At 43.1% G+C, this 23,684-nt stretch overlaps 1 protein-coding gene across 1 annotated transcript; it reads right to left on the bottom strand.

Annotated features, from left to right (window-relative positions):
- Nucleotides 1–4,545: 4,545 nt before the first annotated feature.
- On the bottom strand, nucleotides 4,546–23,574 carry LOC146206642 (DDRGK domain-containing protein 1-like). The gene is made up of 8 exons (XM_084591410.1): nucleotides 23,333–23,574; nucleotides 21,394–21,516; nucleotides 21,199–21,317; nucleotides 20,191–20,292; nucleotides 16,923–17,042; nucleotides 10,219–10,257; nucleotides 6,799–6,855; nucleotides 4,546–4,795 (listed from the first exon to the last, which is right to left on the bottom strand). Exons 1-8 carry the CDS (start codon nucleotides 23,421–23,423, stop codon nucleotides 4,598–4,600), a joined length of 849 nt encoding a protein of 282 aa, XP_084447536.1. The 5' UTR covers nucleotides 23,424–23,574; the 3' UTR covers nucleotides 4,546–4,597.
- Between the last annotated feature and the right edge of the window lie 110 nt (nucleotides 23,575–23,684).

The raw sequence follows: 23,684 nt of genomic DNA, 5'->3' as shown, positions 1-23,684 counted from the left end.
AAAACTAGAAGGCTTTTCAGGTATGATCTGGATCGAATTCCATCAGAATATGCTGTGGAAGTGAGGAATCGATTAAAAGAATTAGATCTAGAAGACAGAGAGCCTGAAGAGATGTGGACTGATGTTCGTGATATAATACAAGAAGTTGCTAGTAAGGTAGCTCCAAAGCAAAAGAAACGCAAGGAAGCAAACTGGTTATATGAAGAGGCTTCGCAAATAGCTAAGGAAAGGAGGATGGCAAAAGTTAAGGGGGAAAGAGAAAGATACAAGGTTTTCAATGCGGATTTTCAGAAAATAGCAAGGAGAGATAAAAATGTCTTCCTGAACATAAAGTGCCAAGCAGTTGAAGACAATAGCCAATTAAGGAACACAAGAGCTCTGTATAAGACAATCAAAGATATCAAAGGAAGCTTCTGTGCTAAGCTGGGCGTGATAAAGCACAAACGAGGCGAGGACCTCACTGAAGAATCAGAGATAAAGAAGAGGTGGCAGGAATACACAGAAGAACTGTACAAGAAGGACCCGGATGTGCAAACCCAACATAAGACGGTTGTGATTACTGATCTCGAGCTGGGCATCCTGAAAAGTGAAGTTGAATGGCCTTAGCCAGCCTTGCTAAGAACAAAGCTAGCGGAATTGATGGCATTCCAGCTGAGTTGCTTCAAAACCTCAACCATGACGCTGTTAACCTTCTGTATACATCATGGCTGAAAATGAGTACCAAGGGACAAGAAGTGGAATCTGTAACAGATTTTCTCTTCTTGGGCTCCAAGATTACCCCGGAAGGAGACTGCAGCCATGAAATTAGGAGATGCCTGCTTCTGGGAAAGAGAGCCATGGTTAGCCTTGACTGCCTAGTAAAGAGCAGAGACATTAGTCTGCCAACCAAGATCCATGTAACTCATGCTATGGTCTTTCCAGTTGTGATGTATGGATGCGAGAGTTGGATTGTGAAGAAGGCTGACCGCCGGAGAATTGACGTGTTTGAATTGTGGTGCTGGCGGAGACTCTTGAGAGTTTCTTGGACTGCCAGAAGATCAAATCAGTCGATATTGTCGACCATAAACCCTGACTGCCCATTGGAGGGTCAAATTCTAAAGTTAAAGCTCAGCTACTTTGGTCATCTGATGAGAAGAGAGGAGTCGCTGGAGAAAGATTTAATGTTGGGAGAGGTTGATAGTCGCCGGAGAAGAGGTAGGCAGCGAACGCGATGGTTAGATGGCATCCTCGAGGCGCTGCAGATGAAGTTATGTGATGTTAGGAAGATAGCGAGAGACCGGAAAGCGTGGCGTGATATGGTCCATAGGGTCACGAAGAGTCAGACATGACTGAACTGAACTGAATTGTAATAGATGAGAAAAAATCAAATTTGGTCACAAGCTTTTATGCAATCTGCCAGTTCCACGCAGTTTGTGAAATAATGAGCGATAAATTGGCAATTTCATGTTTGGCACAAGAACAAGTGGTTATATTAAATGTCTTTTGCTGCAAGAAGACCCATAAAATAAAACCTGTTGAACGTTTTTTATAAACATTCCTATTTATAAGCCCTATTTATAAACAAATTTCAGCGAAAAAAATATATATATTGCCACATTTTTATCCCCAAACTCAGTCCAAAATTTTAACCCGAAAAAGAAAGGCGCCATACAGGGTGTTTCAAACGATTCAACACGAACTTTTCTTTAAAAAGCCATGACAGATGTGCATGCCAGGCAGTATGTGGCAGATTGTACAGGAAGAAGGACATTATCTGTGCTGCAGAGTGCAGTAAAAGGACGACTAAATAGAAAAATTTAACTAATCAACTTCACTAACGTTTAGATTTAGGGCCCAACATTATATAGCGAAATTGAAGGCTGCAAAAACAAAGGCGAGACCAGTTTTCAAAGTTTCAGTATCGCCAGCATGATTTGCAGTTTGAAACCCGTCCTCGCTTCACTTAAAAAAAAAAAAAAAAAAAAAAAAAATCTTTTGAAAGCTGTTGAAACAGGCTTTCCCATGCTACACATAGCTAAAACGGTGCGACTTGAATGAAACAGACGCAGTCTACGTCCCTTATGATGTAGAAGAAGTTTAAGTGATTCATGTGACAATACTCTGTGTAGAGATGCAATTTCAGAGATCTGCACTGAGGCGAAGGCACCTTAGCATGCTACTACTACTACTAATAATAATAATTGGTTCACAGGAAAGGAAAGGCACGGTATCTGTCACATGTGCTCTGTGGACACCTGAGCCGTGCCGTGAAGGAAGGGAGGAAGGCGGGAGTGAAAGTGGAAAGAGAGGAAGAGGAGCCGAAGCGGAGGGCTACGCAGTAATTTAGACCACCTGGGGACCTTTAACGTGTGCTGACATTGCACAACACCCAGACGCCTCTCCGTTTCGCCTCCATCGAAACGCAGCCGCCAGCGGTCAGGATTGAACCCGGAAACACGCTACTAAAAGAATATTTTTCACATCAACATTTCAAACTGTGATACTGATTCAGAAATCTTATAAAACTAGACTCACCTTCAACTTTGAAAACCTTCAAATTTGTAACATAATGTTCTGTCCAAATACCAAAAATTAGAGAAGTTGACTAGTTAACTTTATATAGTTATTCGTCCTTTTACAGCACTTTAGCAAGAAAATAATGTCCATCTTGCTCTGCCATGAATATGCACAGACCACATCAGTCTATCTTTCAAAACATTTGAAAAAAAAAATAAAAAAGGAATGAAAAAAAATCTGTACTCAATAATTTGAAACACCGCATGCATTATGCACAAGACAAATCCTAAATGGAGTACATAGGTGGCCCTGGCTCAAAGAATGATGTCCACAGGCATGGTAAGTAGGCAAGGTAGTTTCGTGATGCAAATTTTCTCTTCCGATTTCATGCCATTTCTAACCACTGATACTTGTCATTAAAAAAAAAAAAACAAAAAACAAAAGAGAGAGAGAGGGAAGAGGTCATAAATTGGTTTTCTCTAGCATTTTGCACCCACATAAGCAAAGCACCAGGTAAGCAGAAAGCATGTGCTCACTAAACTCTGGTTGGTACCTGGCAGCACTGGGAATCAAAGCCACCCCCCCCCCCCTTTCCTCGTGTACAAGGCAGATGTTCCCAGTGCAGTCGTGCTCCGTCGAGAACAGGCTCTAGCGATTTGAGCAGAGGTGAAGAAGGAAATAACAAAAGAAAGACAGAAAGTGGCTGGAGGCCTGTTTTACACCGTTTTATACAAAGAGATGTATAAAAAATCACCTTTGAAGGTGTTCTTTTTTTTTTTGAAGAGGGGATGCGGGGCTAAAATCACAATTTTCGCCAAAAAAACATGTTCTTAAATTTTTGTTGTTTTGAATTCTGCATGTATTAAACAAACTTCTCACCATGTTTGGTTGTCGTTTGCGCAGAAAAACAAAATTAATTTTTTTGCGAGATTGGGTGCACTCACCACCGAAAGCGCCTATGAACACTGATTTCCAGACGCAGCCGCATAGCGAGCAAGAAACTGAACGCAGAGTGTATCACCAGGTTAGAATGCTTGTTTTCTGAGCTCTTTAGCCAGAAAAAAACCTGCTACTATCAAGAGTACAGCAGACAGCTATAACAAAAAGAAAAACAGAAGGAAAAGGCGAGTTTTGGGCCGTGGCAATAGCTGGTAAACCGAAATAGAAGCTTGCATTGACTAAAATGCAGCAGGTAACCTTTGAACGCTGTTTTCACACCACTGGGAGCCTCGCTGATCAAAGTGCTCAACAGGCTGGAGGTAGAATATGGAGCCTAGACAATGAGGCATTCCCAGCAAGTAACCAAGAAAAGCATTTTACGAACACGGAAAAGGGCGCTGGACAGCTGTAAAGATTAAAAAAAGAATAAAAAAGAAAAGGCAACTCGAAGCAATCGCCACAAAGCAGTGTCAAGATGATGGCCCAATGTCTGCACCAGTCCACTTTGATTTATTAACTTAGGCCCTAAATTTGAATAGCATGTTTTGAAAGCCTTGAGCTCATTTTTCTCAGTTTCCACTTTTTGCAAGAGCACAGTCATTGAGAAAACTACCATTTCCAAACTCTTTTGCCAAGGGCTGGATTACTAAATTTTTATTTGGAACATGCTTTTTGATTCCTAATTATTCTCTAAAAAAGAAAAAGTATCAAATATGCGACATATAACGACAACAGAAAAAATGAAGTTTGTTTTTAAAGTCAAAAATGTCATAAAGAACCCACAATTGGTCTTAGCCAGCACAATGAACTATGTAGAAGTTATCTAAGCATAAAAAGTTAGTACACCTCCATGATTTTTGAAATGATAGCTTCTGCTTCCGAGCCGTGTAGTGGCGCTGATTTAGAATTAGTGGAGGTCCTTCCCATTGAAGTAGGTAGGGCAAAAAATCTTCTTACCATCAAGATAATAGGAAACACTGGAGATCCATTACACGCCGCACGAAGTGGCTCAGAACCAGACCCCTTGGGCTCTAGACTTTTGACAAAGACTGTACATGGTGTATTATTGCACATGAATGCATAGGGCCAAACACACAATGCAAAATGACATCTGTGTCAGTATTTATAATAAAAAATACGTACAAAAGCAATTGTGCACGTATCATGCAGCTGGTGTCAGGTTGATGAGTGAATTGCTACTGTCAACAAGCTCACTGATAGACACCCGTCCTCGCTGCCGTATGAAGTGCGCCACCTCTTCAAGCTCCTGCCGTGTTATGTAGATAAATTTTCCTCGGTCGTCAATGACGCCAACTAGGGTCTCATCTGCCAGCAGGGCTTGCACACGGTCAATACAGTCCTGGGTTAGCAAAAATGCACAGTCAGTCAGATGTTATAAAACACTTCTGCAAGTCTGTGCATGTTATTGTAATGCATGGCCCTTCCGCTTAAAAAATAACATAGGAAACGGCAAGGACTGTAGATAAATTCATTTGTGCTATGACTGCAACAAGAGAATGAGCATAGACTAACACATTACTGAAATCAATACACTTCCCTAGAGTATTACTATAACAAGTAGCTCACGCAAGTTCATTGTCAATTACAGTTTCCGTTTTAGTTCTGCCTTGGTGTTGAGTGAAAAGTTCGAGCTGCAAACAACACAGAATTGTGTAGTTACATTATTGAACAACTAATATATAGTCCAGACAACGTAAGTTGTCAACACACACACACATACATGCTGTGAAAGCGAACCAAAACCAGTGGGGAGGCACTGCAGATGCAGCCCATCTATGCTTCGCAGGACTGTCAACAGGCATCAGCACAGATATTGGTATTTGCACGGCATGTTATGCTCAAGTTGTACTAGTTAGTATAGTAGTATAACTGTCACATTATAATAATGCGAATATTTCTGTAAAGGTGTAATATTCTAGAGCAAGATCTGCAAAATTTCTGGAGGGGCTATATTCTGCTGCAGATCGAGCTGGTGTGCTTCGCCGCTGTAGCTTTCCCTGCATAGCCACAGTATTGTCCCCGAGTACTAATAGAATAATACCTCAACACATGCTCTATAGGTGCACTCCAGCTATAAATGCAGTGCCATTTTCTCATTGAAATAATGCTCAAAGAGCAACGCTTACAGTAACAGGAAGAGTTTAAACCAAGCTCAACAAAAGAAAAACTGAAAAAAAAAAAACAAAGGCAAGACTCCACGCAGAAAACTCATTTATGTGCGTCAAGAAATTTCGATTTGGTTTGTGGGTTTAACATCCCAAAACGACACAGGCTACGAGAGACACCGTAGTGGATGGCTCCGGAAATTTCGACCAACTGGGGTTCGTTAACGTGCACTGACATTGCACAGCACACGGGCGCCTTGCTTTTCGTCTCCATCGAAAAGTGGCCGCCATGGCCAGGATTCGATCCCGTATCCTTTGGTACAGTAGTCTAGCGCCCTAACTACTGCACCACCACGGTGAGGCACTCCAGAAATTCTATCATAGGCGAGAAAAAAAAGAAAAGTCCTGGGGCTAAGACTGCTGTGTGCACTGCAAAGAAATAACAGTTTTGCTGCAAAGAAATCTAGCCATTAAGTGCATATTCTACCTTGCCTGTGAACAACCATGGCTGAGTGCATACTGGCAATAGTGGCTGAAAGCAGCCACCTATGCTCAGATACACATATTCAGCATGTGTTGAGTATGTATCTAGGCACATATGGATTTAAATGTCGTGCCTTACGCTGTACGGGCAATGTTCCTTGCCCGTGCAGTAGTTGGGAAGGTGACAAGAAGTCAAGACATTATTAGCACTGCAAGCCAGCTGATGCAACAACCTACTGTCGATTTTCTCACTATGAGGATATGACTACATAAAGGATAATACATCAAACTAAAATATGAACTGCCAGCCAACCATACAGTAAGCACCAAGAGTTTTGCCCACACCCTTATTAATAGCAAACACAGCTTGCAAATGAGTAAAGAAAAAAAAATAATAAAATAAAAATTTCCAAACTCAATTTAAGGGAAAAGAGCATAATGTAGTGAAGTTTGCTGGAAGCGCACACACAAAAAGGTGCAATAAAGCATCACCAAAATGTTTTTACAATGCTGCGATATGCCATTAGCTGTATGAATGCAGTCGGTAACAGGAGATTCAATTATTGTTTGACATAAAAGTTGCTTTTTTGGGTGTACAGAGTGCTGACAAAATGTCTATGCACACTAGGGTTTAAAAAAGTTGTTTCCTTCAACATCTGACAAAAAAAAAAGGGGGGGGGGGGGGGGGGGGGGCAAGATGAGCTTCTGAAAACTGAAGGAGTAAAACTATAGAACCAATAAAAAGAAAACTCACCTGAGTTTTCAACTGAAATTTTGCAGCCAAATCTTCAAGAATGACAACTTTTTCTTTCTGAAATATTCAGAAGTTGCAAAACAAACAAATAAAAAAGTTAGAAATGCAAAATATACATGTCCATTAAAGACCACTGTTACAGCAGCCTTGAGCTGTGTGCACCTTGGATTAGACAGCATTAGGTGACCCTTCAATAAGCCTCTGTATGAACTTGCTATCAAAAGTAAATGGAAGCCAATTATGATCAAAAAATTTATTTTCTTTGAACCCAAAGAGTAATGATAGATTACTGATGCACCTTGTCATTTGCCCAATCACAATTAAGCTGCGCATATCTACCCCAAGGATGCATGAAAAGAAGTTAATGGTTACTGAAGCTAATATTGCCATCCATTTATTTCTGACACTACCTGTACAGGGATTCTTGCATTTCATGCCTGTCACAGTTTACCTATTAAATAAGCCTGCAAATCTAGCATTAACAAAGACACTCTATAAGGCCACTGATTTCTAGCCATTTTACACTAAACATTATGCAAAAAAATGCAGTTTTAATACAAACTACAAAACATAGGGATAACAGGAAGTATATGGGATAGGCCTTCGCCCTGCAGTGGGTATAGTCTTAACTAGAAATCAATGCTCAAATTTTTTTTTATAGTGATAGAATGGCAACACTACAATTCGCTAGCTGTAACATGGATGCTTTCTTTGTACATGGGTGCAGTAGCACTATTATTCTGCAGGAAATGACATATACCAGTTCACTGAAACAGTGATGGCACAAAAGAGAGATGATCACTACCCCCAATGCTTGTCAGGCTATATGAAGAGTTTTCAGAGTGTCTATTTCAGGTAATTCTTAGTAACTGCGCATGTGAAACTCTTTGCACTGCAGCAATTCATTTTTTTTTTTAATGTTTGTAAGGAACAGCAGTACACAGAAGTGTTGTGTTGTGTTTAATGGCACATACCCAAAACAACACAATACAGAAGCATTGTGCCTGTCCAGAATTTGACTCCCCTTGGTTTTGCACACCACCCAACTATGAATACAGTCAAACCAACATATAACATTGTTATAACCAATATGTATTATAACCGGGTTAAGTCAAAAGAAATAAAGAAAACATCACAAACTTTAGAAAGTTTAATGAGGAGTAAGTGGCTCACACTTTTCACTCATTCCCACGCAGAAACATATAGTAAGCTTTGAATGCCTCACGACAATCTTGTTGACATTTCTCTGCAAGGCGCCCAACTGCTGCAAGTAGCCGAGTGAAAGATTTCAGCACGAATGAAGTCCGGGCATGGACAAGATTATTCTTAGTGCTTCCCGGTGCGACTTAGCTAGCACGGTCATAGTACTGTAAAACCTCGTTAATTCGAAGTCACTCCGGACCGAGACAAATGCTTGAATTAACTGGGTTTTCAAATTAACTGAATACAGCAAAAAATTTCATTGTGAGAACACACTGGGCATATCCCCTTCATCCTTCTATTCGTAAGCACACAGTCAACCGTGATCATGACGCCGGCTTTTTAGCGCCGTTCGCTCAAGAAGACGTTTGCTGCTATCACGCGTTCAAATCATTTTGTGGTAGTGGACAGTGCCCGCCCCAATCCCGACGTGATAAATAAATCGAACATACTGAAAATCAACGGGCTTGTGTAACCGAACGAGCCGAACAAGGCACTGCCAGCACTCCTATAAAGGGCACTGACCCTCTGCCAAGTCCCTCCCACTGCACACGCCCACCGCAGGAGCTAACATCAAAAGATAAACACGCTGTGATGTTATCGCTGAGCAGCATCTTGGTGCTCTGCCAAGAAATGCAGTGTGGACCGCAATGATAGCGGCGCGAAATATGGAAACGTGCTAACAAAGAACCTCTTTTTTTCTCTAGAATTCACAGCAATAAAAGTGCGGGGTAGGATCACTGTGCGAGTAGGTCCATTACAAGAGTAGATACAGTAATCGAGGTGCCGGGTAACTCCTCATGTTATGGTGCACCATTAAAATAAACAATGCCAGTCGATACTGCGCGCTGTCAGGGCACGTTGCAGTGAAGCATGTCTCCACTTCTGCATGGGCGTGCTTCAGTGGTCGCCAAGCCCTACCCTAGAGTAGTTTCCTGTGCTCGGAGCTTTAGAGTTAGGGCGCTACGGCATATCAAGCATAAGCATTGCTTTACGGCGCCACTTCGCAGCTCCGAAGTGCCGTCGCTTCATTGGTTTCCGGTGCAATTGAGATCGAGCATTCTAGTAAAGCACCGAAAACCTTCGAATTAGCACCAAAAAGCATCAAAAACCTTCAAAGCGGTATTGTTATAAGTGGGTTTGACAGTACTCTGGTGCTGTCCCTGCTGAAACAACCCCTGTGCCCAATATGAGTCATAAATAAGTGTTACTAAACCTTTGGCGACAGTTTCGCTACATATAAAACCTTGCCTGGTGCTTTTGAACTAGGCATCATGAGGCAGCTCATGAAGTAGCATCATGCGCAATTACCAAGAAAAGAGAAGTTTATACATTTTATGCATGTTGAGATCACAACCATCGCTCCTTAGACCATTGACAGCACGATTCTTGTGGTCATGGTGTCCAGGGACAAGATCATGAATTAGGATGCAAGCATTCAGAGCTTTCAAGAACCAAAACAGCATTACAGGCGTTTGCAGCCAAATAGAATTCAAGAAAACATGACGGTGCCACCATCACACAATGTACAAATACCTAAGAGGCAATCAGCAAGCGTGAGTGAACTGTGCTTTCCTTTCCTTGAATAGACCTGACATTGTGCAATCAGATTTCTATTCTCAGGATCACTGAAGGATGCACCTAGTGGAACAAAGTTTGAGGGTGTAAGCACGATCCACACCACCTCAAATGCACCTATCTGTGCAGGGAATGAGCTAGTATGGACAAGACTAAGGTGGCATTTTAAGCTAGCTGGTGTGATATAAAGAGATGCAGCGTGAGAAAGACAGGACACAGTGAGAGACACGACCAGCATTCTTCCATGTCTTTTACTGTGTCCTGTCTCTCTCACGTTACTATTCTCTACGTTAGAGGCAAGACATGCGTGCTCTTGTTGAACTAATAAAAAAGCTGCAGAAGCTGGTGAACGTTACTCAAAAAAAATAATAATAATAATATGTTGCTAGAACATGCAATCATTTTCAAAAATGATAAATTTAAAACAAAGAGCTTTCAAGAAAAACTATAGGGCATGGTTTCCAGAGGAACCTATGTGCCACCTTCATAAACAAGCAAACGTGCCAATTGGTGGTAGGCTTCTTCAGCTCCATGAATTTGCAATACTAATAGAAATGACTGTATATGCAGTCAGGTTGTTGAACAACTTGCAGCCCAAAATAAGAAAAAAAGACAAGACAATATAAATTGTGTAATACCCACTTTTATATGCTCAAGAAATTCTTGTAGCTTGTTTTGAGCCTGAAACAAATGCAGCCATGTGCATAAGAAAAGAATTAGGACAATTACAACACTGCTAGCAGAAGGCAACAATGACAAGCAAGCCTTGTCGCAAATAGCATAGATTTCAGATTCTTAACAAGTTTTATGTGCTCTTATATAAGAGCAAAAAATGAAAACAATGCGGATAATTAAAACAAAAAAAAAACTGCTGTTTGTTGGAGCACAAGCTCCACCAATAAGAGCTTGCTTTGCAGATCCTCTTTCGACCACACCCACTTCACTATTGGCATAATTCTAATAATTTAATTTGCACTTCTTTCATCCCACACATACTAATTAGCATGCAGTTGTAAGATACCACATTATCTGAAAGAGCATCCTACAGAGATTTTAAGCCATGCTTCAGCCAAGCCGTACAAAAGCACCTGCATGGCCTAGGAGCAGCATGCCTAATTCGGAATACAAGGGTCCCGGAGGGCTGCCTTTTAATCTCACCCTCCCGTCTGAAAGGCGAAATCTGAGTTGGCAGTCCATCCCAATAAGCCATGCCTTGTGGTTTCTAGACGTCACATAATCCCACGACTAGTCAATGGATGGCCATGTCACCTGTCAACTACCACCTTTCAGAGGCAGGCCAGTGATATGTCGTTCACAATGCCAATGCCGGACTTCCTGGAGAACGAAGCCTTAAATACTACCATGTTAAAATTGTGCCAGAAGTCTAACTGCCAAACAACGGGTTCAATGTGCCAAACAATGGGTTCAGTGTTTTGTTTTGGTGTAAAAAACTAACTCCTTCTTCACAAGTCAGACTTTGTTTAGATGGTTCCCTTCTTTTAACCCTTTGCGGTCTTTAGTCGGATCCCGCCCAATAACGCTACTTGGCCATAGCAGTCTGCTGTCGGGCATGGTCCGACAAGCTTTTCCATAGTTGAATAGAAGGTTTACAAAAGTAAGTGCGGCAACCGTGAGCGGTAACGCTGATCCCGCGCTGGCGGCCATACTTTGATCACTTCATCCGTGAGCTTCATGTTCGTCCGTCAGTGCCCGCAGTTCTCTCCGCGCTTGTCACGTTGTAACCTAGCGTGCTGTGCTTGGACAGACCTTTTAATGTCAAGAGAAGACACTACCTGGTCAAGGGACCTTCCTCTGTCCCTGGCGGTTTCTGTCAGCGACGCCTAGATGCGTATTTTGACAGCCGAGGCGCGGCTGGGCCCACCGGACGGGCTGCTGAATGCCGTTACAAACTGCTCTGCGAGTCGTACACGAACTCCTCGTTGATCCGTGTAGCATCATCCTTGTTCAGATACAGTATACAAAGTTTTATAATGTGGAGAATTTTTTTTTGTCTGTGTGCTTTTGCTATTCACTTGGAAGCCTATGAGAGACGATTGCGAGCTTGTTTGCTTGGTTTGCGCATCACCGTCGCTTCAGAGAAGAAAGCGAAACTTATCAGTGGATGCCTGTTGGCATTCCGGGTCGGTTTGGCGCTCTTTGACTGTCCATGCTAAACTCTGACGAACCGAGGTTGTCTTCTTTGTAACTGATTAATTGAAATAATTAAAGAAGGTGTTAAAAGGTGTCAAATGGCTCAGAATGGAAAGGCAATGTTTGCTGATGCTGAGTATTGGTGCATAAAAATGAAAAATGTTAAATAAAATAAAAATAAAGAAAATAAATGAAAGGAATAAAATAAATAAATAAAAGAAGACTAAAAACTAGAAATATTAAACGTGAAGAAAAAAAAACATTGTCCGTCCACGTGTGTGCGTGCATGCGGAGAGAGACACTATCACGTCACATCCTTAATGGCTTAAAGGTAGAGCTTAAGTATCGCCCTATTTTTTTTTTTTATAATAATAGGATATAAATTTGATTTTATGAACACAGCCAGTTGCACCAATCACAAACACTGCACAGTAATGTGAGTTGTCTTTTTGTATTTCTTTCGTTTCAGCCGAGTTCCTCTTTACCGAACTTTCCCATGTCAGCGCTTGCATACGAGGTTAAGGCTTCAGATGTCTACTATCCGAAAGAAGAAATAAACAAGAAATCAGCATACTTACAAAATCAACCGAATTTCAGGTGGCTGTCAATTAGCGAACTATCAGGCGACTCGATAAAACACACAGAAGTGAAATGCAAGCTTCGTTATTTTATCAGCCACGCTGGCAGGTATTATATAGGCACAGAATACAAGCCTGAGCTGTGCGCTCTGGACACGTACTGGATTTCGCACGCATTATCAGGCGATAACGCTTTTCGAAACGGGCTGGAAGTGAGCATATTATGGCACACTAGTGAGATGTCATCTCTTCCTGCTTTACAAGATGCCGTGGGTTTCGCAGCCGCTTTTGCAGTGTAAAACACGCAGCTCGGGAGCCCTAGACAACCGTTTTGCTATCTGCACCAAGCACTACCATTTCGTACAACGGTGAAAAGTAGCCTCGGTAATGATGCCCTTGTCATAAGTCAAATACAGAATGGTGAATGCAATCTACATACAAAAGGTTTCAAGCGACCTATTTGCACTATACGTTTGTTATAGATGCATTGCTCCTTCTCCCATGTCTTCCATCGCAGCATAAGCTTATCCTTCAAGTTCACAAGGCCCCATAGCACGGAAAAACACCTAGATGGTTTAGATGATATTACGTTCTGTGAGCTAGCTCCCAGTCAGAGGGACGTGCAGTAATGCTTGACATGATGGAAGTGACACCTGTAAAGCCAATTAGGATTGAAAACGAGCGGTCGCATACACGCGTATACCTTGATTCAGTGCGCATCTACGACGGTGCGCTGGCTGCAGAAGGGCACGCAGCAAACATGCTGGCATTCCGAATAGAGCTTGGTGCTAGCAGCGACTACTGAGATGTTTAAAAATGAAACAATCGCTTGTGAGCATTCCAATGCAGCTTGCAGTTCATGCACGGCTTCCACGAAGGCGCACGTTGGTAGCACTCTGGGAGGCGCGGGCGGACGGATCAAAACATGGCCACCGCGCACAGTTTGTGTTTCTTTCACTAGATGGCGCTAACTTTTGTGAAGCCTCTATTGAGTGCATTTCGGCTTGCTATGCAGGCTGCGCCATCTCTTAGACAAATACTAAACTAGTCTTTTCATTCGTTTTATTTTTAAGTTTTTAAACTAGAGGGCAGCACTTAAGTGTTTTGGAGCTTTGACGCAAGCGTGCGAGAGTTTTGTCGTTCTGTTTACATGCTGTTTACATGGCCACGTTCTCGCAGAGTGCTTTCTACGGCAAACATTGTCAAGCTTTCATTGAAAGTGATGATGATTTTAGTGAGGAAGAGAACTATGTGCCCCCTTCAGACGACGAAGACAGCTCATCCACGGAATCAAGTTCCAGCAGTGATGACGACGATGATTGTGCTGGAGCCGCTGGGTCTAGTGACACGAGACTATGTGCAGCAGTCTGGCTAGCATACACAGAAAATTGTTCAGACTTCACATCAATTCCGTTCACTGTGTCGAACCCGGGACCTCAAGTAAGCAACTCCAACCTATCCTGCCAGTTGGATTACTTTCAGTTGTTCTTTACAGACAAACTGACTAAGGACGTTGTGCACGAGACAAACCGCTATGTGCGTGAGAAAATCTTGACTGCCGGAGTTCTTCTGGAACATACAATTTTGAATGATTGGGAAGATGTTTCTGTAGAAGAATTCAACGTCTTTTTAGGCGTAATAATCAACATGGCACTGAATCCGAAGCCCGAAATCAAGGAGCACTTTAGCCAGGACCTGCTCAAGAAGATGCGTTTACCCTCATGTTTTCAAACGTAAGCGGTTTCTACAAATTTTTTGGATGCTGCACGTTTCACCAAGTCCAGATGCCTCGCCCGACCGACCAACTCGTGGCAGCAAGGTGAGGGACATTGTTCACTAGATTGATGGAAAATGCAGAGAGCATTTCAGCGCCGGGCCAAAAATTTGTATTGACGAGAGCACCATTGGCTTTAAGGGGCGAATTTCGTTCTAATGCTAAATCCACAGAAGCCAACGAAATGGGGCATGCAGGCGTATGCACTTGCCAATTGATCCTTATTACGGAAGCACGACGACTGACAGCCTCTGCCACCCGGAGCTCCCATTCATGTGCAGGATTGTTCTGCACCTGCTTGAGAAATTGCAGTTAGCTACGCCGGGAAGTAGCTACCACCTAGCATACTGCTAACTGGCACTGTTACGACTAACAGAAAAAAAACGCCGCCACAACTAAAAAAAAAAAAAAAAAAGACTGAAGAAAAAGATGTAGCGGCTTACCGCCAAGGACATTCATACATGGAGCTTGCCTCGCGGGACAAATGTCAAGTTGCGACGCTTAGTTCAGCTCATAATGCATCAGTTGTGGGGATTCACAATCCCCTTCCTCCATTATAACGCCCGCGCGTAATAAACACGCGTGATTACGCGCGCTGGTAGAGAGGTAGGTGGACAAGAGGGCACGCTGGCCACCCCCCGCCGCCTCCTGGGCCCTGCGGCGACGCTGCCGCGGGCTTCCCTCTTTCCTGCCAGCGTAACCAGGAGACCTCCTTTCTCATGTTCGAGTCGAAGAGCGCGTCTGCCGCACTGGCTCGGGCGTTCGTCAGCGGCTGAGCGCGCAAGCGCGCGGTTCATAATTTCCGCCAGGGAGACCACCGCCGTCACCGAGAATCGGCCACTGAACGTACACACGTACCCAAACGGGATGTGAGCACGAAGCCGCGCAGGTGAGCAGACTACCTCTCACCTCTCTTGTGTGCGCTTTCCTTTTAGGTGGTTTTATTTCATTTCTGTACACGGCGTTCGCTCGCTACACGGCGGTTGTATTTGTGTGCTGTTGATTTGCCATGTACAACTGCACAACTTGCGTTTGTCCCCACTGGCCCGAACCCGCCGCATTGGCGACTTCTCACACTGCGGGTTGGGGGTCACAGCTCTGTCTGCTAGGGCTGGCACGTCAGGGCTAGAAGGCAACCGTAGCGTCTAGCACCCCCGTGGCGCATTCTTGCAAGAAATAACTCCCATACAGTGAAGGAAAAATATGCGGACAAAAGCGGGAGGCAGGAAATACTCTCCAAAAGCCTGTGGTTATCTGTGACTACACAGAAAACATGGGTGTAGTCGACAGGGCTGACTACTATTGTGCCAGCTATTCCTTCAACCTGCAAGACCATTGAAATGGTGGAGGAAGCTGTTTTTCTGGCTCCTGGAAGCCTCGACCGTAAACAGCTTCATTCTGATGCGACTGCAGCAGCTCAAACAGGGCCTAAAGGAGCAGCGACATCTCCAGTACCGCTGGAACCTCATCAAACAGCTGGTCGGTGATATGAGGGCCCATCTGCTCATTTCGGATGGTAAGGAAAGGCTAGATAGTAGGCCTCATTTCATCTACAAGCTTGCAGGCCGAAGCAGCAAAGATTGTGCAGTTTGCAGCGGGAAGGAGACAGTATTCTGCCAAACATGCCCTCAAAATCCCGGCCTGCACCCAAGGGAATGCTTCCAATGACACCATACCCAGCCAAAACAGCGCTGAAGGTGTCAAGCTGGAAGAGAAAATTCAAAAATAAACATTTGTGGAAATGTTCTTGCTTATTTGTTTGTTTCCTTCCGCAGCCCCAAAAAGGGCAAAATATAGTTTCGGACCGGTTAGCATGCGAAGTATGTAAATGTGTACAAAGCAAACTCGCAACTTCTTCCCCTATAAATATTATTTCATGACACAGTGAGCAGTGTACAAGCAACACATTATTTTTATGTGACATATTTTACCACCGAATAATAGGATTTTTTTACTTGTTCTGTAATTTCAAGTCCACATTCAAAAAAGAATTTTTTTTTTTTTTTTTCAAAATCATTGGGGTGTTTAGCTGGTAAGTCATAGCAGTTTGATGCTGCTATTCTGATCAATTATGGCACTTTGAAATTTTGCATTCACATCCCCGCAAAAAACTAACCGCTAGTATTTTGCACTAGAAAATTTAGTCTTTCTTGAAGCCTGATTATTCTATTTAGGCGGAAAAATGTTTATTTTTTCGATGGAAACAAGGGACGGTGTGAGAAGATAAAAAAATGAAAAAAAAAAAAAAAAAAATGCACGAAAATTCAACACGGTCATTTTCTCATGGCAATAAGCTAAGATAAAAAGTGACTTGTTCACAATAAAGATGCTTAGAATGGTATTTTCCTTAATTCCTTCAGGTAGAAGAAAAGTGCACACAATGTTGTACTCGCAGGTAACAGATGAAAATGTAATAGTGATATATAGGGAAAAAAATTTTAAGGATAATTAAGATACTCCCGAATGCGAAATTTAAATGCAACTATATCAAGCATTTTTCTGATATATTGGGGCAAAAAATTTGAGAGATTGTATGTGCGTGCAGTTACAACACACTCTTTTTCTGATGAGCCGAAGAGAATTTTTCTTCTTGTGGGAAATTCCCTTTGGCTCTTGACTCTCTTTTGCTCAGTTACACAGGCAAAGGCACCAACAGCGACGTAGACCAACCCGCTAACAGGGTCACAGGAGCTGCACTCTAAAACAAAGCTTCTTGCACCTCTCTACTGGTGAACACTCGACCAAAAGAAAGCCCGCCAAAATGTAGAACAAACCTCTGGCCTAGGGCTCAGCATACTGTTCCAACAAGTGCAGGCTCTACCATGGCGACACTACTTGCATACCTGTTCTTCACTTGCAGCGTCATATCCTTCATCTTCCACAGAGAAAGCTTCCTTCATCTTGAGATACTCCTCCAACTCCTGCCTCTCCTTCTCCTCCTTCAGCCGTTTCTCTTCTGCTTCCTGAAACAAGATCAAGTGCTCTGTTTAATGCCTCAGTTACACATACGCATTCTGTTGGGCTTAATGGCACAAAGGCACCTAAGGCTATCATGTACCAAATGCAAAATTATGTCTGTCTTGTGGTGGGATATTTTAAAGCACTACAGCAGGCTTAGGATGTTTGCACCTTTTAAGAAAGAAACAAGACAAGGGGTTTTAACTAGTGAATTCTGTCCAATGTAGCAGTAAGCTAGGGTATAATAAGACGTGCTTGCCATACAATTGCCCCTTCATGGATCACTGCCTTGTCGTGGCGGAGGGGCTTGCGAAACTCGAAGTCGTGAGCTCTGCTGTGTAGGGCCACCCAAGATAGACAGGTCCCGACAGAGAGTTCTGACAAAATGTGATTCACTGGAGAAGGTATTGGCAATCCACTTCAGTATTTCCTGCCAAGAAAACCCTATGACCAGTCAAAAGCCGGAAGATGAGCCCCCCAGGTTGGAAGGCGTCCCTGTTACTGGGGATGAACAAAGGGCGATTCCTAGTAGCTCCAGGACAAATGAAGCGGCTGGGCTAAAGCCAAAAGGATGCTCAGTTGTGGATGTGTCGGGAAGCGACCGTAAAGTCCGATGTTGCAAGGAGATATATCAAATAGCAACACGGAATGTAAGATCTATGAAGCAAGGTAAACTGGATGTCGTCAAGCGAGAAATGGACAAATTGAACATTGATATCTTGGGTATCAGCGAGCTCAAGTGGACCGAAATGGGAGAGTTTAATTCCGGCGACCATTATGTCTTTTATTGTGGGCACGAATCCAAGAGAACGAATGGGGTCACTCTCATAGTAAACAGAAGAATGGGCAAAGCAGTGCTAGGGTACAACCCCAAAAACGACCAAATGATTTCACTTCGGATCCAAGGTCACCCTTTCAACATAAAAGCTATCCAAGTCTATGCACCAACAACTACTGCTGAAGAAGCTGACGTTGAGAGATTTTATGCTGACCTGCAATGCCTTTTAGACCGCACTACATCGTCAGACGTCCTTCTTCTCATAGGAGACTGGAATGCTAAGGTGGGGAGTGAAGAAATATCTGGAATTACAGGCAAGTTCGGTCTTGGTGAGCCAAATGAAGCTGGGCAGAGGCTAGTGGAGTTTTGTCAAGAAAACAACTCGACCATAGCGAATACTCATTTTCAACAGCACAAGAGGCGCCTGTACACATGGACTTCCCTAGACGGTCTGTACAGAAATCAGATCGATTATATTCTTTGCCGGCAGAGATGGAGAAGCGCTATACAAGTACTAAAAACAAGGCCTGGGGCCGATTGTGGCACCGATCATCAGCTTCTTGTTGCCAAATTTAAGCTTCGATTGAGGAAAACGCAGAAAACTAGAAGGCCTTTCAGGTATGATCTGGATCAAATTCCATCAGAATATGCTGTGCAAGTGAGGAATCGATTAAAAGAATTAGATCTAGAAGACAGAGAGCCTGAAGAGATGTGGACTGATGTTCGTGATATAATACAAGAAGTTGCTACTAAGATAGTTCCAAAGCAAAAAAAATGCAAGAAAGCAAACTGGTTATATGAAGAGGCTTTGCAAATAGCTGAGGAAAGGAGGATGGCAAAAGTTATGGGGGAAAGAGAAAGATACAAGGTTCTCAATGCGAATTTTCAGAAAATAGCAAGAAGAGATAAGAATGCCTTCCTGAACAAACAGTGCCAAGCAGTTGAGGACAACAGCCAATTGAGGAACACAAGAGCTCTGTATAAGACAATCAAAGATATCAAAGGAAGCTTCTGTGCTAAGCTGGGCATGATAAAGGACAAACGAGGCAGGGACCTCACTGAAGCCTCGGAGATAAAGAAGAGGTGCCAGGAATACACAGAAGAACTGTACAAGAAGGACCCGGATGTGGAAACCCAACATAAGACGGTTGTGATTACTGATTTCGAGCTGGGCATCCTGAAGAGTGAACTTGAATGGGCCTTAGCCAGCCTTGCTAAGAACAAAGTTAGCGGAATTGATGGCATTAAAGCTGAGCTGCTTCAAAACCTCAACCATGACGCTGTTAACGTGCTGTGTACATTGTGGCAGCAAATTTGGACAACCCTGCAGTGGCCACAGGATTGGAGGAGGTCAGTTTACATCCCCATTCCAAAGAAAGACAGTGCCAAAGATTGTTCCAACTACGGCACAATCGCGCTTATTTCGTATGCTAGCAAGGTGATGTTGAAAATCCTCCAAGGTAGGCTCCAGCAGTATGTGGATCAGGAGCTTCCGGACGTGCAAGCTGGGTTTTGCAAGGGCAGAGCAACTAGAGACCAGATTGCCAACCTTCGCTGAATCATGGAAAAAGCAAGAGAGTTCCAGAAACCCATCTACTTCTGCTTTATTGATTATGCAAAGGCGTTTGACTGCAAAGATCGCAGCAGATTGTGGCAAGCTCTCCAAGAGATGGGAGTTAGACTAGAGAGAGAGACTCTCTCTTCCACTCTACTCTCTCCTTCTCTCTCAGTAGAGTGAATGAGTCTCCATGTCTTTCTCTCTCTCTGTCTCTCTTCCTCTGGAAGAATCAGGCGTTCCAAGGATCGCAGCAGGGTGGCCAAAATACCTTTGCTTTGCTGCAGGTAAGCTGACTTAAGGGCTCCCTTAAAATTTTTTCATTTTGACAATGCAACAAGACGCATTGTTTGCATGTCAATAAGAGCCAATTGTCTCATTTTTATTTATTTGCATTATTCACAAAGAAAAGGTCTATGTGTGCAATCAAAATGCACAGCTGCTACTAATGACGTATACGCTAACTAGCTACCTACCAGTCAAGATGAGCCGTACAATATTGGAGGATCACGCTAACTAAAACATGAGCAATAACAAATTGCACTTCCTGAAACATAAATTCATCTCGGGAGGTTTCTTCACAATTTTAATGAATATGAGATAGAAAATGCTTAAAACAAGCCCTGAAATGAGAGAGATAACGCATTACTCAGTATGTGCAGTGTTCGATTTCAAACCTGAACTAGGAACACGACCCTTGGCGTCAACTTGTTCTCTGAGACAGACTGACAAGAAAAGACTGGCAAAAAAATGGCACATCAACTCCACTAAACTGTGGAGACACTGAACTGTGTGCTTGTCTTTTTAGCAGCGCACTGACCCGCTCAGCTTCCAGCTCCTTCTCCCGTTGTTCTTCCTGCTTCCTACGCTCTTCATCCATGGCCTGCTTCTGACGTCGCTCCTCTCGGTCTTCTAGGTCCCTCTGGAAACAGATATTTGATATAACACACTAGTGAACACATGTGCGGCATGGAAATAAAAGGCTCACATCTACAAACAAACCATATTTCACTTTTGGGACGCAAGGACAAAGACAAAGCTCCTGGGGTGTAACATGATAATTGTGGTCTACCGTGTTGCCCTTTCCCTAATGAATGTCGCGCAAGGCATGACTGCTGTAGATTAGGTGCAAACATGCCTTCCACTGTGCTTTCTTTCAAACAGTGAGTTTGGTATGGTATTTTACATCTGGATTGAAGCAGTACTTATAAGCTGAGAACCTCCCTAATAAAGCATGGATTGCCAGTGTGCAACGATACTGATGCCCTGTGACTTCACATTTAGGCACCGGCTACTTGGAACAATTAAATGCAACGTGAAAGCTAAGAAGGTTGCTGAAGCTTATGAACATATTGCTACGAGGATTTGTTCAATTTGCTTGTTCCCGCTCAAGGCCGCAAGGCACAGCATTATCACTTTCTTTGTACCGTAACATGCGCAGAGATTTATCTCAAAGAATCGCGACCATGCACCACTGCTTCTATACTGTTCTAGCTGTCTTGGGTGGGTGTATCTTGAGTGCTGCTGAGAACGACGGTCACTCTGTAGTTTGACGACTGCCAAGCACGTCAGCTGGCATCGCCGCTACAGAGTTGTAAAGTTCTTTGAGGGCACAAGTCAGCCTAATAAAGAGTTTCGTTTAAAAGCCTTTCAGTGCCTTGCTGACTACTGGACTACCTTTACCACAATAGGGTAATGTTTTACACTGGCATTACACAGGATGGCTTCAAAGTGCATAGCCTGCTTACAAAACCATGCCAGCTGTAAAAAATACTAGCAGAGTGAGCATGATTGCACAAAGATGCATAAAACTAGTTCACCAACATACCTCCCTCTGTGCTCGCTTCTCAGCTTTCATTTCAAGCTTCTTGCGTTTCTTGGCTCCAATCTTTCCTTCAGGCATTGCTATCATGTCTTCTAGCATATCATCATCTTCCTCATCATCATCTATGACAGAATGGAAACAGTGGGGGGGTCAGCCTCCCAAAGAAGACAGTTTCATCACCAGCTACTTTCAGCTTACCCTCATCAAGTTGCCGGCCAACGCCCATTCTGGCTCGTGCGTTTCGCCGCGGCCGCCGAATTCCTGCAGGCCCTCCTGCTTCCCGATTTATAGGCACTGCCCTGGCCTGTGGTCCTTTATCGCCTACAACCATGTGAAGAGGACGACATTTCCGGTGTTGCCCTTCCCACAATGTCACAAGTTTGGTAGACCTATAAGCTCACATGCAGCATGCATGGTGCATAGCGCACAGTGCATAAAACAAGCCAGTCTTTATTGTTTTTCGTGACTATTTTTGGATGCATGTCTACAATGAAATTAAAAAGCTGGGCCATTTTCATTACGATTAAACTAGGCTCCAGGGAGGTTTTTCTTTTCTGCTTTACAAGCTGCGAAAACACTTGCTAGTATTACAAGCTGGAATTCAGTAAAATTAAAATAAGTGTTGTGAAAGCACACAACTAGTGCCTTTGTTAAAAAAAAAAAAAAATTTATGGCAGTCTGGTAGTCCTTATCTCCGAGTGAAGTTCTTACTTAATATATTATATTCCAGCCTGCCTTTTTCGATAAAGTGTAACACCAGCCCTGTATACATGGACTCGACAGCACCAGGTTGAGTCAGCACCGAGTAAGCGAGGTAGCCATTACTTGACCCGGTTGGTGTCTACATGCACTCGCTTTCTAGCGAGCAAGTATCGCAGTGGCGCGTAGCGTCGAGATTCAACATTATTGTGCAAGTTTCTTGCTTGTATTTGATTCTGTTACCTTTTACTATCGAGAGCTTCAATTATTATTTTTTATCGTTGCTGAGGGCTAAAAAGCATTCAATTTCGCTGACGCTCCTCGCTGCTCCGGAGGCTTTTAGACCTCAGAGTTCCCCATAACTTGACTCCCTGACTCGACAGCGTCTGCATGCTTCTAGACAAGCGGGTCAAGCGAGTTAACCTACCCCCTGCAAGCGAGTTAACGCGACCCGCTCCGCCGCCTATTTTACTCGACCCGACTGCGTATGCATGAACCTGACAACTGGTTTTTTACTTGACAGGCTTACCCGACCAGACTCTGTCGAGTTCATGTACACAGGGCTACATAGGTAGCTTGTCATTGTTACAAAATTGTGTAAGTGCCAAAACTCTGCCAAAACCGCCCGAAACAGGCCCAACATGCCTAGCACAGGACCTCAAACTCCCCTCTGACTTTTTTTATGTATAGGTGCCGTCAAAAATAAATGGAAAGCGACTTTGTCAAAAAATTTAATACTCTTTAATTCGAAGTGTAATGCTCAATATTTATCGGTGCATTGAGTAATGATTTCTCACAATGACAATTAGTCTCCATATATTTATTCAAAGATGAATGAAATGAGGGGGCATAAATTAAAATTTTTCTCTAACGCTGCCGTCCATTCACTTTTGACACCACCTGCCCATTATAGTGTTCTGTACTGCCCATGCTACCATTATCGAGAACATCACTGTCAACACAACAATCCGCTAAGAATCGAATGCGCAAAGTTACTTAGTATGTGTGAATTATTGTCAATATGAAACGTCTTGAAATGTATAAAAACTACAGATTTGAAAAACAAAATTACTAGCTCGCAGCGCAGTAATGAACGCGACGAGAGAGCACTCCTTTCTATCCAAACCAATACTTTCTCCCTTGAAAGATTACAAACGGGAATTTGGGATCTAAATATGGCCTGAGATCAAGCGAGGAGGCAATAGCTTAGATGAGCTAGTATTTCAAAAGAAAATCAACCACCAGCAGCAACCACGATATGGGTCAAACCATGCAAACAGATGAGCAGACGAAAACACAATTCAAGAAAGCATAGATTTTTGCCTACGTCAGCGTTCCAAAAATATGAATTAACAGTGGCACCATGGCGTGCCACTAAGACAAGTAAATGAATGACAACGTCAATCAGGTATGCCGATAAAGCAGAAAAATAACTTACTTGACGTGCTGCCTCTCCAGACAAGGAGTCCGATCAGGACAATAGTGACTAGGGAAATAGCTCCCGTCAAAATCATGATGAGGTCAGACATTTTGACAGTGTCTGCAATACGCTACAAAAGCAAAACCTGCACGAATATTAGGGAAATTCTACAACATATCGCAAGAAAGGAACAGTGCCAAATGCAACGGCTTACTTCACACGAGCAGACACGACACAGTCACACAGGCAGTAGGCAAGGAGGCAAGGTCCGCAGAATAATAAAATAAACATAGCTATGAAACATCTCAATCACAATAATTAAAATGTAAAATATTATATTTTAACAATTTTCCAATTTTCATGACATTAC

This window comes from Amblyomma maculatum, chromosome 1, assembly GCF_055883805.1.
Source record: "Amblyomma maculatum isolate TAMU_Amacu chromosome 1, ASM5588380v1, whole genome shotgun sequence".
Classification (NCBI taxonomy): Eukaryota; Metazoa; Arthropoda; class Arachnida; order Ixodida; family Ixodidae; genus Amblyomma; species Amblyomma maculatum.
Note: the sequence above shows the minus strand (reverse complement) of the source record. Positions and strands in the feature narration are given on the sequence as shown.

Excerpts from the sequence above, each read along its gene's own strand:
- LOC146206642 (XM_084591410.1), bottom strand. The coding sequence starts at position 23,423 with ATGTCTGACCTCATCATGATTTTGACGGGAGCTATTTCCCTAGTCACT. Across the intron at positions 21,517-23,332 it reads CTGGAGAGGCAGCACGTCAA|GCGATAAAGGACCACAGGCC; the intron begins GTAAGTTATTTT and ends ACATGGTTGTAG. Across the intron at positions 17,043-20,190 it reads AGGAGCTGGAAGCTGAGCGG|GAAGCAGAAGAGAAACGGCT; the intron begins GTCAGTGCGCTG and ends ATCTTGTTTCAG.